At 39.8% G+C, this 20,556-nt stretch overlaps 1 protein-coding gene across 2 annotated transcripts in view; it reads left to right on the top strand.

Moving 5' to 3' along the window:
* The window catches only part of LOC117456043 (calcium/calmodulin-dependent protein kinase type II subunit beta), a 41,632-nt gene extending 21,510 nt beyond the window's left edge, over positions 1-20,122 (top strand). The window contains exons 13-21 of one of the 2 annotated variants that reach the window (XM_034095761.2): positions 2,092-2,163; positions 3,391-3,425; positions 12,014-12,079; positions 12,843-12,887; positions 13,443-13,491; positions 15,719-15,794; positions 16,814-16,908; positions 17,001-17,237; positions 17,846-20,122. In XM_034095761.2, the coding sequence (XP_033951652.1) occupies positions 2,092-2,163; positions 3,391-3,425; positions 12,014-12,079; positions 12,843-12,887; positions 13,443-13,491; positions 15,719-15,794; positions 16,814-16,908; positions 17,001-17,236 (674 nt within the window). In that variant the 3' untranslated portion in view covers position 17,237; positions 17,846-20,122. Of the gene's footprint in view, positions 1-2,091; positions 2,164-3,387; positions 3,426-12,013; positions 12,080-12,842; positions 12,888-13,442; positions 13,492-15,718; positions 15,795-16,813; positions 16,909-17,000; positions 17,238-17,845 lie in introns of both variants that reach the window. The other variant, XM_034095760.2, reaches the window with a different exon arrangement.
* The last annotated feature ends 434 nt before the right edge of the window (positions 20,123-20,556 follow it).

Genomic DNA, 20,556 nt, shown 5'->3' with positions numbered 1-20,556 from the left:
GAAGTACACAACACATTTCTTTGTACACAACTTATCATATTCAATGTCACACGTAATGAGATCCCGCTTTATTGCGAGGGGGCCCGTGTGGTGGGTTTATTGCCGCTGTAGACGAATGAATCCTGCTGTAGTCTTTCCACCGGCGCTAAGCAGGCTTCCAAATGGTTTATTCACAATAAAAACACATTCATCTCCATAACCTACCATGTGTAGTTCCAGTATGTAAAGTGCTCTCCTGGTATGCGATTACATGACCTAGATGCTATTCATAGTAACTATATTGCTGCTTATACACAAGAAATATGAACTGGTCAGAATGTGATGGCTTGAAGAGCACATTAATAATCCCAAGATAATCACATATTTGATAGTTTATGTTTTCAAGATACAAATACAAGCTAGTTCCCCACCAAGAACAATGCAAAGAGATGATATTTCTCCTTCACCACAGGAATGTTTTTTGAACATAAAAACACATCATAATTTTCACATTTCTCACATCATTTTGTTAATCAGATCCTTTAGATTTGTTCGTCAAATAATTTTTTTAAGATGTATATGTACTTTTACAGTTTGAATACTTTCTTGTTGACAAACTGTATACAAAATAAATACAATCGGCACCGTCTTTACCAATTTCAAAGTAATAAACACATTATTGCATCAATCATGTTAAATCAATACTATCATATATTTTATCCTGTGTCCTTTTACTTGTTGCTACTTGATACACCTTGATGCTAACTTATAAAGCAGTACTTGTACAATAGTATTTCTACATTGTTGTGTTTGTACTTTTACTTAAGTTAAAGTACCACATGGGGGAAACTGTTTCTTCAACACATTTCTGTCACCTAAAAGCAAACCTGTACCCTGTCATGTAAACATATTTGAAGAGCTTACAGCAGTTGCTGATATCAGCTGTTACACAGTAGACTATAGAATAAGTGAAGCCTGACCAGTGTATCTTTGAACCAATCACAATCAGAGGAGCCTTATAACAGGAATGACATAACACACACTCTAATGCATCCATCTGTTTACTTTACCCTGTGGAAGTCTACTGTTGGAAGAATAACCCCACAATGGACAGATGGACTATTTTATGTAACGAATATCCATATTACGCAATGCACTATTCTTCAAAGAGGTTTTCCTTTATTTGATTAAATACATCTACTAACAAGTATTGTGTGTTTATCAAACAATTTACATATTCTTAGTCTGTGCCATAGAGCTCCATTATTGTCCAAAGAACTATCAAAACACACCAATTAGCACCCCTGTTGCACTGGGTGACATGTTTGTTCATTACTGTGAACACACACGTTCAACTTAATCCCACACACGCCACCCTGCTGCTCATTGTTGTCCCCACACATGTACTTTGTACTCCTGTTTGTTTGATAAAACGACAGGGGCCAGATCTTTAAGGAAACAGCTGAGATTTCTTTTAAAACGTGTTTTTAAAGATGTACATCTCCAATAAGAACATATTATTCTTGCCATCTTTATTCTGAAAAGAACAGCATTATCAACGAATAGCTACTACATATTTTTACTTTTCTTGTTTATATAAATTGTATTTTGTCTTTTATCAGACATTTTACTTCTTATATATATTTTATATATAAATATATATATGTGTGTATCTATTTTTAATTATATATTTCTTTTATATTTACTTCGCACATGTTGCTTTAACTTTATATACATGTTTTTATTTTTGAATGTATCTTTTATTTTATTTTATTATGTCTTTTAATGAAAATGTTACTTCTTATGTTTACATAAATATATATATTTTTTGGACATTTTACTTTTATTTGTGTATATAAATTATTTTATTTAGTCTTTTATTGGACATTTGACTTCTTGTGATTATATTTCCTTCACACATTTTAATTTAATTTTTTATGTTTATATACAGATTTTTATTTTGTATCGTATCTTTTATTTTATTCTGAAAAGGAGCAACTGTCAAAAATGAAATGTCCTTGGAAAAAGAAAGCATTCTGGATCTCATTCTGATTCACTCCATTAACCAATAACTGTACTTCCTCCCCCTCTCCCTTCCTCTCTGTGGTCCAGTGGGTCGGCAGACTACAGCCCCCGCCTCCATCAGCAACGTGCCTGGGACCACCTCTGGCATCGTGGAGCAAGGTACTGCTAACCCATCTCAACTGTACCCTTACTCACTACTCTTTCTCTCCTCTCCTAAAACTTCCCATCCTTCCCTTTCCCTGAACTCGGACAAGATTAAGTGGAAATCCCCCCAGAGTCACAACATCCCACACTAACCCTCATCTTGTTTTAATCTCTGCTCCTAAATCTTTTCTCCTTCCTCTAATGCTTCTCCAACGTCTGCCAAGGTAAGCATCCACATCTCCTATCTGGAAGCAGAGAGTATTACTGTTCAGATATCTTTGCTTATCATGGGTTGTGCAATACAGTCACATGTCCCGAGGGGAATTATGAGACAAATAGGACGTGTGTGTGTGTGTGTGTGTGTGTGTGTGTGTGTGTGTGTGTGTGTGTGTGTGTGTGTGTGTGTGTGTGTGTGTGTGTGTGTGTGTGTGTGTGTGTGTGTGTGTGTGTGCGCGTGCGGTAGCTTGAATGTAGCTGTGTTTTCAGAAAGGGATGCATTTGTCTGAGGTGCAAAGGGAAAAGTGAAGGCAGTTTTTTGTGTCTTAAATCATTCATACACAGCATCAAAACACGTGACAACTTCTGCATGTTTATTTTTGACCTGATATACCGCTTTATTAAAGTGTCATTTATAATTCCTGACCATAAATGACCTCTGCCGTTATTCATACTAATCCATACTCTTGAGATTAACAAACCCATTATCACATACCTGCATCGCCATCCCACTTCCCAGCATGCTTTCCTCCTAATCTCCCCCCTTTATCTGTAGCTGTGTGTGCGTGAGTGTATTTGGATTATATGGAGAATTAGTTTGACTTTTTTTCCCCGTCATGATGCCCTCTGCTTATCTAACGCGTTGGGCACTGGATCAGGGTTAGGAGGTGCCAGTTGGATGGTGGTTTTTGGAAGTGTGTGTTTATTCGTTGGGTTTTTAATGTCTTTTTACAGGACGGAGGGAGGGTTTTCTTTTTCTGTTTAGAGGGAGGGATACATCCTGTACAGTGTGGCTTTTTGTCTTTCCCTTAAGGGTGGAGAAGGGGAGGACATGTGGACAGACGAGCCTTGTCACTCTGTTTGTGGTCTGCATGTTCAGTGTTGAGTGGTTCACTTTAGCCAGTGCATGCATCAGTGTGCATCTGCAGCTGTGTGTGAGTGAGCAGATCCAGAGCTGTGTCATCTGAAGGTGTATGATGTGTACTCTCCCATCTGAGGGTGTGTCCTTCTGCCTCTCTGCAGCAGCCAAGAGTCTCCTCAACAAGAAGACTGATGTCAAGGTAAGCTAGCTGCTCTCTTCTCTTACCTCACTGCCTCGTTTCCTCTGTACAATCCTTTTTCTGCCCGCTGTTCGGACGCCCTTCACGCTCAGAACTACTTTTATTATTCTATAAATATTTCGTCCAAAGGCGTACGAGGTGATTTGACTTTGTCAAGTGCTGCAGCGTTCACTTTAATATTTTTTCAAGACAGTCTTTTCAGCCTTAAAGGCACAGCAGATTTTGTTTGTCATTTACTGCTCTACCAGTTCTGTCATTCCTTCATGTTACTCAGAGAGGCATCGTTACCTTCATTTTTTAAATGTATTCAACTTTTATTTAGCCAGGAGCCGTCTCATTGAGATTGAAAATCCTCTTTTTGTATTTACCTCATGACTTTCAGTAAATATGACACAACTGAATATTTGATAGTTCCCAGAAAGTGTAGCTTTTTAAAGCAATCCTGATAAATAAATAATTAAACTGGCTGAAGAACCAGATTAGTATAGAGTATTATTTATGTAGTTTCGCTCCATCAAATACAATAGTTAACATCTTTTATTTAAAATAGTCTATTACAAAAAAAGTGTTAGAATACATGTGGAATAATAGAAAATAAGAACCAATGGCAATGTTTGGAATTTCAAAATGTACCTTTTCTTCTTAAAGATGAGTAATATTTCAAAAACAATATAATAATAATAATAATTCTATTGAAAAACACAATAGAACAATATATCAGTCAGACAACACTCACGAAAACACAATTTAAGATACAACAATATCCAATTATTAGATATTGTAAAATGCTCTGAAATGGATGTCATTTCTATCAAAACATCCTGTTAGCATTGTGTGTAGCAACACTCTTTGAAACATTATTTAACACCCTCTATCCTTAGACCCTCTGTCCTTAGACCCTCTGTCCTTAGACCCTCTGTCCTTAGACCCTCACATCGTACAAGGAAACACTTCCAGAGAAAACCCACAGTTTAAGGGGAACATGGGAGAAACCTCAGGGAGAGCAACAGAGGAGGGATCCCTCTCCCAGGACGGACAGACGTGCAATAGATGCCGTGTGTAAATCGAAGAGATAATACATTTGACAGCATATAGACCGAATGTTAGGAAATGCATGTGTCTGTAATAAGAAGATGAATCCACGAGGATGTCAGCTACAATCCTGTGGAAGCCATCAGGGAAGCAGCATGGCGAGACCCAAGGCAGGACCGCAGAGAAAGTTTCCTCCACGACCCGAAGTCCACGACTTAATCCAGAACTCAGGATAGAGGATCCAAGACACAGGACTACAGCAAGAGGATCAGCCTCAACTCCGGATCTATATTTTAATTAATCCTATCTACTATTCCTATATTTGAATAATGTATAAATTATTTTAAAAATACTTTATGAAATCCTATGTTATGTTATAAATATTAAAATAAATAACTAAATGAATAAATAAATAAATAAATAGATAATTAAACAAAAGCCAAAGAGAAAAAGTGAGTTTTAAGTGTTGATTTAAAAACCCCCAGGGCAAAGTATTCCAGAGCCTAGGGCCAGCCGCTGCGAAAGCTCGATACCCTCGGGTTTTAAGCCTGGTCTTAGGCACTATCAACAGCAGCTGATCAGCCGACCTTAAGGCTCTGCCTGGGGTGTAGCGATGGAGGAGTTCGGCTATAAAGGCAGGACTGGAGCCAGCCCATTTAGGGCTTTAAAAACAAATAAAAGGAGTTTAAAATCTATTCTGAACCGAACTGGAAGCCAGTGCAATGAAGCCAGAATTGGGGTGATATGGTCGCGCTTTTTATGACCAGTAAGAAGACGTGCAGCTGCATTCTGAACTAGCTGGAGGCGTCTAATTGTCTAAACTGTCATTCAAAAACATCACAAAAGTCACTTTAAGTGTACAAATTAAATACAAACTCAAACTTAAAGAAAAAAGGACACTTTCTGACGTAAAATCTCACTTTAGGAATATAAACACGACAAGGACTTTTATTTTGAAGGCTGTCTCCTCTCACTTCCGACGCTCACTTATGGAGCTGCATTTCCTCCTCTCCGCTGACATTTCAGTTTGGCACAGCTCGCTTTTTGCATCACTCCACTGCAGACATTTTTCATCCAAAATAAAATCCCGGTGCCAAAACTAAGCTCATTAAAGTATTGGTCCCTGCTCCGTCTCATTTGAAGAGAGTACTCAGATTCTGCCGTGACTGACGTTATCGCTGCTCCTCTGTTAGCTCCTCTCTCCTCTCCAGTCCCACAAGTGTTTGTAATGTGTTGCACTCATCAAGTGTCTGTGGTCAGTGTTTAATGCACTCTGTCGCAGTGTGTGTGTGTGTGTGTGTGTGTGTGTGTGTGTGTGTGTGTGTGTGTGTGTGTGTGTGTGTGTGTGTGTGTGTGTGTGTGTGTGTGTGTGTGTGTGTGTGTGTGTGTGTGTGTGTGTGTGTGTGTGTGTGTGTGTGTGTCTGCTGTGTTGCTATGCATGTGTGCTTGCATGAGTCGGTGTGAAGCCTTTGTGTAAACTCTAAGTGAGCAGCTCAATGAAGGTTAGGGTTAGATTTGTCTCGGATGAAGAATAGACCTTTTTATAGCACTCCACAAGCATGACATTTAGTTTTTATCTTGGGACAACATCAAGTACACAAATGTATTATCTTCTCCACATGATAATAATCTCGAGCTATTTTTAGAAGCATAAAAAGGGTAAGGTAGCTGCCACAAACATGTGCATATGTTAAAATGAAGTGTTCCCACTAGTGTTGCACGGTGTACCGATACTTGAAAGGTACCGCGATACCCTGCCGTTAAAAACGGTACGATTCCTCCGTTTCATTAGTATCGGTACTTTAAGAATGACGGGGAAAAGTACTCCCGTGAAAAAGCGCAGTTTTAATAAGAGCCGCGTGTGTTCAGCGCTCTGCTTCCACTCCCTGCACTGCAGCCGTGCTTGCAGTCCCGCTCCTCTCAAGCACGTTCTAAGTCCCTCCCATTTCTCGTGCACGCAGCCACGTGCTAGCTGCCAGAGCATGTGAGAAAACGAGAAGCATGGCTGCAAGTGGGAGTGCAACTGCCGCTGCGCCTCGGCTTGTTGACGCCAGAAGTCTGTGAACGGGCCGTTCAGGTGTTCAGAGCAGAGCTCCCTGTCGGAGCGGCAGAGCGTGATGTGCACTGAAAAGTTTTTTTGTCGCAATATTATCGTTGAGCAAACTTAACTAGCAAACTAGCATCACTATCTGCTAACGTTAGCGTTAGCCTTCGTTTTCTATTAGTTTTTTTCATAGGCTATAAACGGAGGTGGTATAAGTATATATCTTGTACTTGAGTAAAAGTAGAAGTACCCAGGTCTTGTACTTGAGTTAAAGTAGAAGTACCAGAATGTAGGAACAATCCTGCAATCAAAATGTTCCTCAAATAAAAGTACAAAAGTATTATCATCAAAATATAGTTAAAGTAGCGACAGTAAAAGAAGAAGTACTCAGGTCTTGTACTAGAAGCACCAGAGTGTAGGAATACTCTGTTACAGTAAAAGTACTGCATTCAAAATGTTCCTCAAGTAAAAGTATTAAAGTAGCGACAGGAAAAGTAGTCGTTGTGCAGATTGGTCCATTTCAGAATAATATATATGATATGTTTTATAATGATTGATCATGAAAGTGTTCTCAAAGCTGGTGAAGGTGCAGCTAGTTTGAAGTACTTTGTAGACTGCAGGGCAGCTTGTGGATTTACTCCAGGTGGAACTAAAGTCTGATTCAACACTTGATTATATTTCACATCATTCATCCACATCTGTGAAGTAACTAAAGGGATTAATACATGTACCTCTGAACTGTAGTGGATTAGAAGTACAAAGTAGCAAAAGAAACATTGAAATACTTAAATAAAGTACAAGTATCTACAAATTGTACCCAAGTAGTACTTGAGTTTATGAACTTAGTTACTTTACACCAGTGAATATAAAGATAGAAAGACTCAGCCTTGCACAGAGGCATGAAAATACATTTTAAAAATGCTCAACAGTGCTGCCAAAATGTTAAACTCACTGCTACACAATTAAAATAAAAGCTTTTATATATATTTATATTAGATGTGACTCTTGGCGTTTCTGTTATTATTAACACTGCTGCTTTAGTTGTTCTGACTGCTAAAATCATGTTATTCCTAATTTTAAAGCCGATATTCCGTGGGGTCGGGGGGCTCGGATCCTTGTCACCTTTTTCATACCTGATGAGTTTGCATCCCTGATTATATTTAAGACTTTTTCCCTTTTTTTAAGAAAAGTATCGAAAAAGAATCGGAATCGCAATTCTTGACTTGGTATCGGTATCGAAACCAAAATGTTGGTATCGTGACAACACTAGTTCCCACTAAATAATGTGTAAGATTTGGATCTTGTTCACAGAAGACTAAAATGTAATATGCACAAGATATCTATCTTGTTTACGCAAGATACTTTTTGTGTCCATAGGAAATGGATATTTTTAAAACAAGATAATTAATCATATGCAAAAGATATGGATCATGTTCATACAAGATTGCAGTGTTTCCCACAGATCTGAAATATATTTGGGGGGGGGTTGCGTGGCGAGGTGACGTGACGTGCCTCTGTAACGTGCAACTGTTAGGCTACGGTGGTTAGGATAGGGTTGGCAGGACTTCCGGCAGAAGAGTAGTCGGCGGGGCCCCCAACGGGACAGGACATGGAGTTGGCGGGACCCCCAGCAGGAGAGTAGTTGGCGGGACCTCCAATGGCACAGGACATAGGGTTGGCAGGACCCCCAGCAGAAGAGTAGTCGGCGGGACCCCCAACGGGACAGGACATGGAGCTGGCAGGACCCCCAGCGGAACCTCCAACGGCACAGGACATAGGGTTGGCAGGACCCCCGGCAGGAGAGTAGTCGGCGGGACCCCCAACGGGACAGGACATGGAGCTGGCAGGACCGCCAGCGGAACCTCCAACGGCACAGGACATAGGGTTGGCAGGACCCCCGGCAGGAGAGTAGTCGGCGGGACCTCCAACGGGACAGGACATGGAGCTGGTAGGACCCCCGGCAGGAGAACAGTCGGCGGGACCTCCAACGGCACAGGACATGGGGTTGGCAGGACCCTCAGCGGAACCTCCAACGGCACGGACATAGGATTGGCAGGACCCCCGGCAGAAGAATAGCTGGCGGGACCTCCAACGGCACAGGACATAGGGTTGGCAGGACCCCCGGCAGAGGAGTCTCATCTTCCTCCTCATCTTCCTCCTCATCTTCCTCCTCTCGCTCAGTCTCTCCTAACCTGTTTCCTTATGACACACTCTCTTTCATTAACCTGGGCCTATTTTTCCCTCTTTCAGCCTCTCCTCTTCCTTCCTCTCTTCCCCTGACACCCCCCCTCACCCCCCCCCCTCCCACCTCTCTCCTCGGGTGGCCTGATGCTAATCTCAGATTATTTCCCACCAGATGATTAATCTATCATTACATAATCACAGTTTCTCCTTTGCTGCACCCTGACGTCACACCAATGCACACAACCCTGGAGCTATTTCAGTATATTCCTGCATTAGCACGGGCACCCGCTCTCCTTTCTCTCTCTATTTCTCTCTCTATTTATCTCTCCTTTCTCTCTCATTTCTCTCTCCTTTCTCTCTCCTTTCTCTCTCTATTTCTCTCTCTATTTCTCTCTCTATTTCTCTCTCCTTTCTCTCTCTATTTCTCTCTCTATTTATCTCTCCTTTCTCTCTCCTTTCTCTCTCTATTTCTCTCTCTATTTATCTCTCCTTTCTCTCTCCTTTCTATCTCTATTTCTCTCTCTATTCCTCTCTCTATTTCTCTTCTCACTTTCCAGCCATTTCCTGGGAATATGCTCCTTTCTTCTCTTTCTCAGTTTGCCTTTTCCAATCCATTTATACTGAGTGTCCTATGGAGCCATGTGCTTCTTGTTGCTCTGATAACAGAAGTGATGACACACTACTCATCAGATTACTTTACAATTTGGATAAAGCCTAATGTTTTTGGTGAGCCATTGACATTTCCAATACTATTATCAGGCCATAAATGTGCTGGAACAGATTTAGAAAGTGCTAGTCTCACAGAAACGTAGTCTGAATGCAGCAAATCCTGTTGAGTTGTACTTAAGTTATGATAGAAACATAGATAAATTACATTTAGCTCCATTGCTGTTCAATTTAAATTCAATATTTTCAAATGTGAAAGGTGTTGCTGATCGACATGCACCAACAGAGAATTGCTTTTGTAACTTTCCAACATTTAGAAGCCACACAGCTAGATGTGTCACCGTGTCACCCAGTAGTTGGTGGAAATAGCGTAAATATTTAAGTTACAATTGAGCAATTATTATTTATCCCAGTTAACGCTGCTTTAATTACATGTAATCACTATCTGACAAAGATGTACATTTCACATGAAATCATCACAAATGTGTTCAACACACATTGTTGGGAGCGAGAGAACAATACCTCGTATATACATCTAAAATGATGTTTAGCTGAATCCGAGTGTGACTCACAAACAATGGCCGACTCAGAGCTTCTCACACAAAGGGTGTAATTAATGTGCAAGCGGAGCAAACCCCTTTCCTCTGTTTCCTGCTCAATTAAACACCATTACTCGGTCTCACAGCACACGCTCACTTCAAAAGGCTGAACCTGTCTTTTGTGTTCTTGTAACTCAAAGATAATTTATGAAGTAGGAATACAAATCACTTCCCCCCTCCAAAAACATCAGGTCCATCCTTCTCGATTACAGACTGCTTTCAACACAATATATGATGCACTGCTCTCTTTGTTCTCCTTCTCCCTTTTCATTATTTACAAAGGAAGAATGCCTCAAATTCATAACAGCTAAACTATTGTCAGCGTGCTAATATGCTCACAATGACAATGTTAACATGCTCAAATAGGAACGAGGCTCGTGTAAATGTCTTTTGTTTTGGAGGTATTTGATGATGAATCAAAGTATTGGCCACATCCAAACTTTGAGGTGATAGTGGACGTAAAAGTCACACAAGTTATTACAAATCAATTCATCAAAAAGAGACATTTCTCTCCAAACCAAAATATCCCAACGTGTTCACGGAGTCTCGAAATATGGACAGCACAGAAAAAGGCTGCAGAGATGATGGATTTGAAATGGGACTTTCCGGCTGGATGCTCGTGTATGCCTCTGGATAAACATCACAGCAAGTCTACCTTCAAAGGGGAAATCCAATGCTGGGAAATACACAGGCTGATTTTTGCCCTTTGATTGTCAGTGACGCTAATAGGCGACCTTTATGCTCGAGTTAATGCCACAGCTGGGGTCACCTCAGGGCTACACACACTGTCACACACTTCCTGTTTGACTCGGGAATATTTCTTCATTTGTTTCCCATTGGAGTTGCGGTGAGAGATTAATACAGACGGGTGGTCAGCCCACCGCAGGGCCTCTTTTGGGTGCACTGTTTCTATGAATTCAGATGTATCTGTTTTGTATCATTAAGACACATATTTGTGGATTCCTGTAATATTGAACTCTAACTTATTCTAAGACCTGCATTTAAAGAGGACGCAGGGTAAAAAGTCACACTGGTGTTGAAAGCAAGTATGGAGTCACTTAAAAAGTGTTTTTCTATCATTGTGAGGTGTCAGTTTGATAACCCTAGTGACCCTTTGTCTCCCAGAAATCAAATTAAAATACTCAAAAACACGGAACAGGTGGTATCATGGGAAATCTACATATTCACGAGTGGTCTTACATCCGCCATTTCTCTCTCTTATCTTCCGTCTATAATGACCAGAATTTAGTTTCAGACCATTTTCTTCCTATTCAGTCGAACACTCTCCAATTAAAGGCAGCCCTGCCGAGGAATATAATGAGCAGAAAAATAGAGACTTGATTGGTTTAAAGCATGAAGTCGCCGCGTCGTGCCTGCATGTGTGTGTTTGTGCCTGCTGTCAGAGGAGCTGTTGGTATGTGCGTCCTTATAAAACAAGGTGTCTGTATGTTTAGCATGCTGGTGGCTGTTCATGGTGTCTTATGTGAATGGCCTGTTTCATACGCGCTGTGTGTCTTTGTATGCAGTTGGATATGTGTCTCTCGGGAGAGATACATTAAGAGACTCTAATGTAGGAGCCCATGCAGTTCGACAAAATGGACGTGTATGTCTGACAGATGTTGCAGAGGTGCACAGCTGTCATTGGTTTGTATTCACCATCTGCTAAACAGCATCCCGAGCAGGAGAGGCCAATGAGAACGTAAAAGACCAAGGCTGGAGTATCAAAGCTCTGACTGGGATTCATTTCAATCTTACTGCAGGGACAAAAGACATGATGAATTGTAGAAAAGCTTTTTATCTAATGAATTCTGCAGTGAGAAATGTGAGGAAACCTTTGTTGATGTACAGCGCGTCATGCTTTCTGTCTGATTGCTCTCTGGAAGTTGAGTGCTTTCCGTTCTTTTCTATTCTTGACTCTGGAGCACTCTTCTGATCCTATCTGTGATTTTTTCTGCGTGGTATTACACTTTTTTCCAAAGTAACCACCCACTTGACAAGCGGCAGATGGCACCTCTCACCATTGTTGCTGAGCACTAATGTAGCACTTTGTGTTCCCTGCACAGCCGCAGACAAACAGCACGAGAAACAGCACAGTCACCAGTCCCAAAGGCCACGTCACCGCTGCACTGGTACGCAGCTCCGTGTCCGTCTGTCTGTCGGGTCTTTACACTTTTCAAATGGAGAGTGTGTAGGAGTGTGTATGAAAGAACGTGAGGGGGAGAGAGGCGTGATGTATTGCTATGACTTCATTTATTAATTCAAGGGTTGCAGCTTTTTGAGGAATGTGTTGAGAACTTGGGAAATGCACTGCTTCCCCTTCTTGCCAGGAGTTACATGAAAACACTCTAATGTGTTTACGAGTGGGAGCCAGCGCCATGAGACGGTTAGCCAGTGGTTAAATGTAACTTACTACAATAAGGATAAGGTTTTTTTTATTTACTTGAATATTTCCCTTTTATGCTAACTTTATATTTTAGCCTCACGACATCTCAGAGGGAAATACTGTATGTTGAATTGCCTACATGTGTCTGACCGCTTTATGAAGGCTACTGGCTGCATCAGTGTTGCAAACAGCACTTTAAGGTTAAGAAGTAAATTGCCATATAGACAGAAAAAAATATGTTTTGCTTGTTTTATATTCTTAATGATTCCATTTGTAATTCAAAGTGTGTGAGTGTGTGTGAGAGAGAATGATATCTAGCATTAGCACAGATCATTAGCATAGATGGTTAAATGTAGGAACTCTTACAACCATCCTCCATCATTAACCCGCTCACGTCTGACTCTCTATTAATCGTCCTCTTATGTCTCAAACTCTCATTGTGTCCCCATGAAAGCTCCCCTCTCTATTGCCTCTTTCCCATGTTCTCGTTTCTCCCCATTCTTCTCCAGGAGCCTCAGACTACTGTCATCTATAATCCAATAGATGGGAACAAGGTACATCTTCCCTCACTCCATCTCTTTATTTCCTGTCCTCTTTTCATTTCTCGTCCTCGTCTGCACTCCGTTTCTCTGTCTGTGTGGGGTAAAGCTGTACGTAGATGAAGCTGGATGTGTGTATTTTGGCGTAATATATTTTTCTTTACGCATGAGAGGGATGGAGAGAGTGTGAGAGGCCGGAGCTGTGGTTCCGGTGAGGTGGTTGTGTTACACTGCCCCTCTGTGTTCAGATGAATGGAGCTCCGTGGGTCCCGCTGCTGGCTGAGGAATCCATGTCTGTTCACAGATTAACCCCCCCGACACCCAGCTGTGGAGAGTGTGTGTCGCGGTGGCTAAACGTCATGTGCTTTGCAGTTGTGTGTGTCCGTCAGCCGTGTGCTACTGAGTCACACGTACAGCTGTATCTGTTGCTGTATTTTTGGCCGGTGTGTTAAAGTTGAGTCGTGCTGTAGATTCGATGCCAGAAATGGTGTGAGTGAGTGTGTCTCTGCGAGTGTGTGTATGCTTTTAATGTGATTTTGCAATTAATATGTGTGTCTGTGCGCTTTGCAGGGATCCTCTGACAGCAGCAGCACCACTGTTGAGGATGAGGATGTGAAAGGTGAGCTTATTTGAAAGCATTGGTTACTTTGCTTCAGATTATTAAAACAAGACTAGCTCATGACATATTATTATGATACATCTATCCTGCGGTATATACACTTTTTTACTACTGCAATTCTATTTTTAATGGTCTCCCTAAAAAATCTTTAATGAAATTGCAAACCTTTCAGAATGCTGCGGCCAGGATTTTAACAAACACAAAAAAGAGATAACGTTTCCCCTGTGCTGTACTATTTACAGTGTCTTTCAGAATTGATTTTAAAGTGCTTTTAAAGATTTACAAAGCTATACATAGCCTTGCCCTTCCACACAGTGACTGCCTTTCATTTTAAAAACCTACAAGGACACTCAGATCCTCCAATGCATTTCTTTTAGCAGTACAGAAAGTATTTTACAAGAAATCTGGGGATCCCCTTGGATCTTATCAAACTCCATTTAAATTGTTTTATGTCAATTAAAGACCTATCTTTTTAATTTGGTCATTTTAGTGGGATCACTGTTCATGTTTTATCGTTCCACGGTTCTGTGAAATAACTATTTTTGTTTGATTATAACTTGTTTTTAATGATGTTCCTCACTCTTTATTCTGTATCTTGTCTTACTCTGCAAAGCACGTTGGGCTGCATCTTGCATGAAAGGTGCTATATCAATAAAGTTGTATCATTATTATTATTATGAATTGAACTCCACTTTTACCTGCTGCAACATTAAAGTTATCACATAGGTAATCACTTTTGTTCTTGTACTTAATCCCAATCATTTAGTACACTGTGGTAATGCTACTTTTAGCTACATTAATATTCCATAAATGATGCCTTTAGAGAGTGTAACTGTACATTTCACATCAGTTTATTATTAACTTAAAAAGTGCAGATCTCGGCCATGAGTGTCTTTAAATAACCATTGCTGTAATGTTTTTTGAACGAATCCGGACCACAAGTGTCTCACTTTGATTTGCAAATATGGACAGGAATCTTTGTTAACACCTAAAGGAAACACGATTCAAAACTGTTGATCACCTGTGGCACCTTCTTGCAAGTTAAAAGGAGTGAGCCCTTAATAATGGAAGAAAACAGTCAATTAGTAACCATGAGATAACTGTAACATGATATGATGGAGATGTTATGATAACATAACTTTCTTTAATAGTTGTATTCTATCTCCATAATAAGGTGTAATCTTTTACAAAGACAGTACATCCGAACCTTAAGCCTTGAAAGCCCTCCAGATAGAACCTTCGACCCCTTGGTGGGTCTAGACCGCCTGGTGCAATGCACTGTAATCATGTGAAGGCAAAAACCTTTCCAAAATATAACTCAAAGCCTTGAGAAATAAAACACTAAATGATCTGTGCACTAATAGAGGTAGGTAAGTACATATTGTGTTTGGGTGAAATTAACCTTTCCATCAAATATTACATTTATACTGTGATGGTTCTACTTTTACAGAGCCTTTTGTGTTGCATCGAACTCAACTTCACTAGAATAAAGTGGAACATTTATAAGAAAACACTTTGATATCACAGTGGTAAATGTACAAGAAAAATCTCACAAATTAATAACTTTAAATATAAAGAAAATAGAAGGTTTTTGGGGGGATATTACACACTTAACCCGGCTCAGTATTTTTTAAATATATTTGTCCTAATGGGGTCTGGTATGGAGGCTTAAGATGAAATAAAGAACTCCAAACAGACAGAGAGACTGAGATACTGAGTGAGGGGAGGGAGTAAGAGGGAGAGAGGGAGAGAGAGCGAGTAAATTAGAGCGAGCTAAGCCTCCTCTAGTGGAAGTAAGTATGAGGGGAGAAGCAGGACACAGTAAATCTCATCTAAAGCGCTGGGACAAGAATAGCGCGATGAGCTCAAGTAACTTCACATGCGAACAAGAGATGTGATGGGAGATGGATGGACAGCGGCACAGCAACTACACCGGGCAGGAAGTGACTTTTTAGCATTTCTAATAAAAGGTGGATATGTAGGCGAGGATCACGGAGAGGGGAACAACTTTCTGCATGGAAGAAGTGTTGATATGTGCTGTAGCATGGTGGAGTTTTCACTGAGGACTGATAAAACTCACAATGAATAACGTGGTATTCGGTGAGTGCATCCTCAGTGTGGCCGTTAATGTTTGTGAATGAGTTGCCTAATGAGCTGAGTTAAGAGTTAAGTTATTATCTGGTTGAATTGTCGTGTGAAATAAAATCACTTTGTTTCTTCTCTGCAGCTCGCAAGCAGGAGATCATAAAGATCACAGAGCAGCTTATTGAAGCCGTGAACAATGGAGACTTTGAGGCGTATGCGTGAGTCCACGTCTAACTCTTTCTGGTTTCTCCACAGCTTGTAGGAAAAGTTTGATTCCATACTGTGAAAATAAAGTGGCCAGCCACAGAGAATCATTCGTCTGATTGACATACAAAGGTGGTCTGTCTGTGCACTAACAGATACAAGAGCGATTACAGTCATTGTTGTACCCTTTCACGCTCTCTTTTTGTCTGCCCACCACATACTTAGGAATAATGCTTAAGCAGATTGAGTGGGAGGTGGGGGGGGGGGCTGGACAAAGTGAGCCTGCAGTGGTGGGAGACCTTTTAGACCAGGAGAAGACAATAGATGTTGAATCGTGCATTATGAAAGTAAAATATTCATGATGTGATAATACTTAGTATGTTATTTACTAAATCAAGTACAATATAAAGATACTAAAGCTACTTAATTATTTGATAATAAGTCACATTTTTGATTTACTTATTATTACTTTACGTTACTATTAAAGATGTGAATTGCTAGTAAAAACATGCACTTTGACTACTAAGTAAAATGACAATACAGTGAGTAAATAGTAAAGGAGATTGTTGGTCAAAAGTCGTCCAAATAATTACATATTTTGATTTAAATTATTATTTCCTAATACATTTATTTGACAGTTATTCCAAACTTAAAGCTAACAAATCAAAATTATGATTACAACTTTTTAGGGAGAAAATGTAAAGCGTTTAAGAGTTAAGAGATACTAAGTCAAAATCAACAAATTCGATATGATTAATAAGTTAAGCTTTTATAATTTCATGTCTGACTTTCCATTCATTTCTTCTCCCATCACAATACCGCAAAATGGTACTATGATGTCATCAAAATGGGGCAAAGAACATTTGCGTCCTGTTCTGCTATTATATAACTGTGTACAATAATTGCTAAAATAATAGTTTGGATTATTATTGTTCACTAACCAGGAGTTGTACCAGCATAAGCATACTTCACAAGCATAATTGATCATTGATGATGACATTTAAAGGAGATTTTCTGGCCATGTTTTTTACAGGAAGATCTGCGACCCCGGTCTGACCTCATTCGAGCCAGAGGGGCTGGGTAATCTGGTGGAGGGGATGGACTTCCATAGATTTTACTTTGACAATCGTAAGACTACTAATTAAAATGATTCCATCCATTAGAGACTGAGTTGTTGGTTAATTCAAATGTTCTAACATGTAATCCTTCTCTCCCATCAGTCCTCTCCAAGAACAGCAAACCCATCCACACCACCATCCTCAACCCTCACGTGCACATGATCGGGGACGAGGCCGCTTGCATCGCCTACATCCGCCTGACCCAGTTTGTGGACGTGCAGGGACATCCCCGCTCCAGCCAATCAGAAGAGACCAGAGTATGGCACCGCAGGGAGAGCCGGTGGCAGAACGTCCACTTTCACTGCTCAGGCGCCCCCGCTGCCCCGCTGCAGGGATGAGGTGCACAGTCAACACTCACACACACTTAGCTTAGCTTAGCATACAGTCTGAAAACAGGGGGAAACAGCTAGCCTTGCTCCGTCCAAAGTTTAACCAAATCAAAAAACACCCCTAAAACGTACTGTTTCTTCCTTTTTTTGTTTATTTGTATAAATGGCATGTTGTGTTTCAATGGAGGTCATGTGCTGTGTTGACTATTTCTTGGCAGGGTGCATTGGCTTTCTGGCTTTTATATTAGTAAAGATGGAAAATACTTAGTTGACAAAAACAAAAAAAGAAACGGAAGGGAAGAAAGGCTGGGGGGTATGCAACTAGGGGCTCTTCCCTATTTATTTTGTTAAACCTATAATCGTTAATCTTTTCTTTTTTTTAAATAAACCATACACGTAAACATACTCTACATAATTGTGTTTGTGTACGGCTACACAGAGTACATTTTGAACGTATGTGTTGTTGTGTAAGTTCCACTGTCAGCTAACAGGTTTTAGCTTCATGTTGTATTATGTCAGTGTTGTGTTTAAAGCTTGTTTCTAGTGCCCCCAAGTGGCCAACTCTCCCATAGCAGGTTTAAACAGCTAAATATAACTATTTGTCTCCGTTCTTTCCAGATAAAAGAGACTGATGATTAAGCCGTGAGGAACAGAGAATAAATCAATCGAAAATCTGAGAGAGCAGCTCTGAGAGAGGTTCTGCACACCCATCTCGCTGTTCTCTCTCCACAACCTCAACAACGGACAGTAACACCTATGCTACCATCATCAAACCTACACTACAGCAGAGGGCGTATCAGCCAAAAGAAAAAGGAAACTCTTTATAGCCTGCGTCATGTCTTCAGTTCCCTGCAGCTGCCCAACACACCTGGACAACATCTGTCCTCTGTGCTGCGAAGCCTCCAGCGGTGCACTCTCCTGCTGAAGATTTACCTTCTTATTTATTCTCAAACATAAATTATTGTCACTTAACTTCTAGTATTAGTATGGCTACAGTCTATTGTTGTGCTCTTTCAACTGTACAGTATATTTATCAGTCATTTTAAACCTTTTATTCTGGTATCTTCTTCTTTTTTTTATGACGAGCATGACTCCTACCTCTGTTCCCTGTGGCTGTTTTTCTGCACGACTAATGCTGCCTGTGTGAAATGAACAAACGGTACCGCATGTCTCACAGAGAGACACCAGTGGGTGTATTTAATTATCCGTTTTGTTTTGTTCTTCAATGGAGTTTTCTGTTTGTTATTATCCTGCTTTCCTCTGGTGTGCAGTTGACCCCAAACCGACGCCTCCGTTTGTTGACTGGACCCCTCTAAGCCGCTCTGTGAGACAGTGAAAAACATGCAGCATGCTAACATATTACTGTTGTTCTTAACTGATTCTCTATGTACTGAACATTGCAAGTTAACTACAGAAATTATGACAATGGTTGAAATTATAGTATCACGCTGTTTTTGTACATTTCCAGTTTCATCGTGGTGACTTAACTACAATTATGCTGTAGATGGTATTTCATTGCATGATATTCCAAGTTAATAACATTGGTAAGTTGGGTGTTATCGTGCATTTTGTTGATTTTTCTCTTTTTGGACTGAACTGCTAGCGAGATATAATCTATTGCCTCTATTTTGTGGGCTTTGTAAGTGCATAAACTATTTTTTGTGTTAGTATAATAGTGTACTATAGTGGTGAGGATCATGACAGAATATGCCTTTAAAAGAAATGACTGGATCCAGTTTCAAAATGTCTCTTAACTTAATCAAAGACAAAAATACTGAGGTCCCAACTCTTATTTTTTAGACCAGACTGAAGAAAATGCTACTAAACTAAAAGTTCCCATTAGGGCTAAATTAAGATGTATTTAGTTTTCTTAAATGGAGCTGTCTACTTGACTGCACTTCTAAATAAAATACCCCAAAATATTTTTGGAAAGCAAATAAATGCAATTATATCAGGATTGTTTTCTCAGGATTTTAGAAATCCTGACTAAAAAACTATTGACCAGACAAAATGATATATTTTTTATTCATTCAGTTATAATTTTCAAATAAAGAGGTTTCTGTCGAGTCAGAACCATGCATCTAAAAAGTGCTGTGTAATACAGGAAATATCTTATTCCGGTTTCCTGACAATACACCAGTCTTTCCTCAAGAGGGCGCTGACGTCTAACTACATAGAATTCCTGCATATCTGAGTTCAAATGCAGGGTTTAAAATTCAAATGTGATCTGTTTGGTGAGATAATAAGCAGAGTGTGAGAAAGACACAATGACAAACCAATACAGACAGTTGTCAGGACTCCAGTAACTTCATTTCAAACTACATTTAAAGTTTATTACGATTGCTTTGGTTTATTTTCACTGTGTAAAACTAAGAAGGATGCAAATAAGAGTACAAAGGATTAAATATAACAAAATACCTAAGAAATACAATTAAAAAAACCAAATGAATACTTTGTAAGTCGAGACAGCATTGTGTGCAGGTTGAATTATGTTTATTTTATTATAATTTGTACCATAAGCATAAAGGTCTTCAAACCGGAACAGTTTCCTGTAGGCCTACTGTCTAATCTTACCAGTGCTTTAAAGGCCACTGGTCATTAATTTCTTATTCAACCAACAATTAGTATTCCATTATTTAGTATTTGTTTATCTCAAACACTATTTTAACTGTTTTAAAAGAGCCTTACACAATCAGGAGACATCTTAATGATAATAAATGAACGCCCCTGTATGTAAAACAAAGCTTTTCTTGTTTCTTTTAAAAATGTATTATACTTATACTGAAAATTATGACAATAGTGTGCATTCCAAGTCTAATCAATATTAAAATGTGATCAGATGTAATCAGTGTGTGAATCAATAAAATGACAATGCAAATATGTTCTTTGTGTGAATGTGCTTTTACCCGTCTAGTGATTTTATTGGTCAATTACCATCTGCCTGTACTTTTACAGGGCACAGTTTAACATGTTGGAGTAGAAAGAGCTCAATATAAGGAATCAGTGGGTGTTGATCAAACATCTGATAAAGAATACAACTTTTTTAAAACTATTTCCCTTTTATGCCACTAAATCTTTATACTCTTATAATTTAAGATCTTCTATAGATAAGCGAATAAATATGAAGGTGTGATAAATACTCTCTCGGTGCATTAAAATAGTAAAAGCAATGTTAACATTATCCGGATGGGAAGTTCATTAACTTGCCTTCACATAATCAGCGTCAGGAGGACGAAGGTTGACGTTTACTGCTCTGTTCCAGGCAGTCAGTGCCTTTAATGCAGTCATCTATTAAAGAAAGCAATGAAGCAGAACATATTAATGTACCT

Source organism: Pseudochaenichthys georgianus, chromosome 12, assembly GCF_902827115.2.
Source record: "Pseudochaenichthys georgianus chromosome 12, fPseGeo1.2, whole genome shotgun sequence".
NCBI lineage: Eukaryota > Metazoa > Chordata > Actinopteri > Perciformes > Channichthyidae > Pseudochaenichthys > Pseudochaenichthys georgianus.
This window is presented reverse-complemented; position numbering and strand designations above follow the sequence as displayed.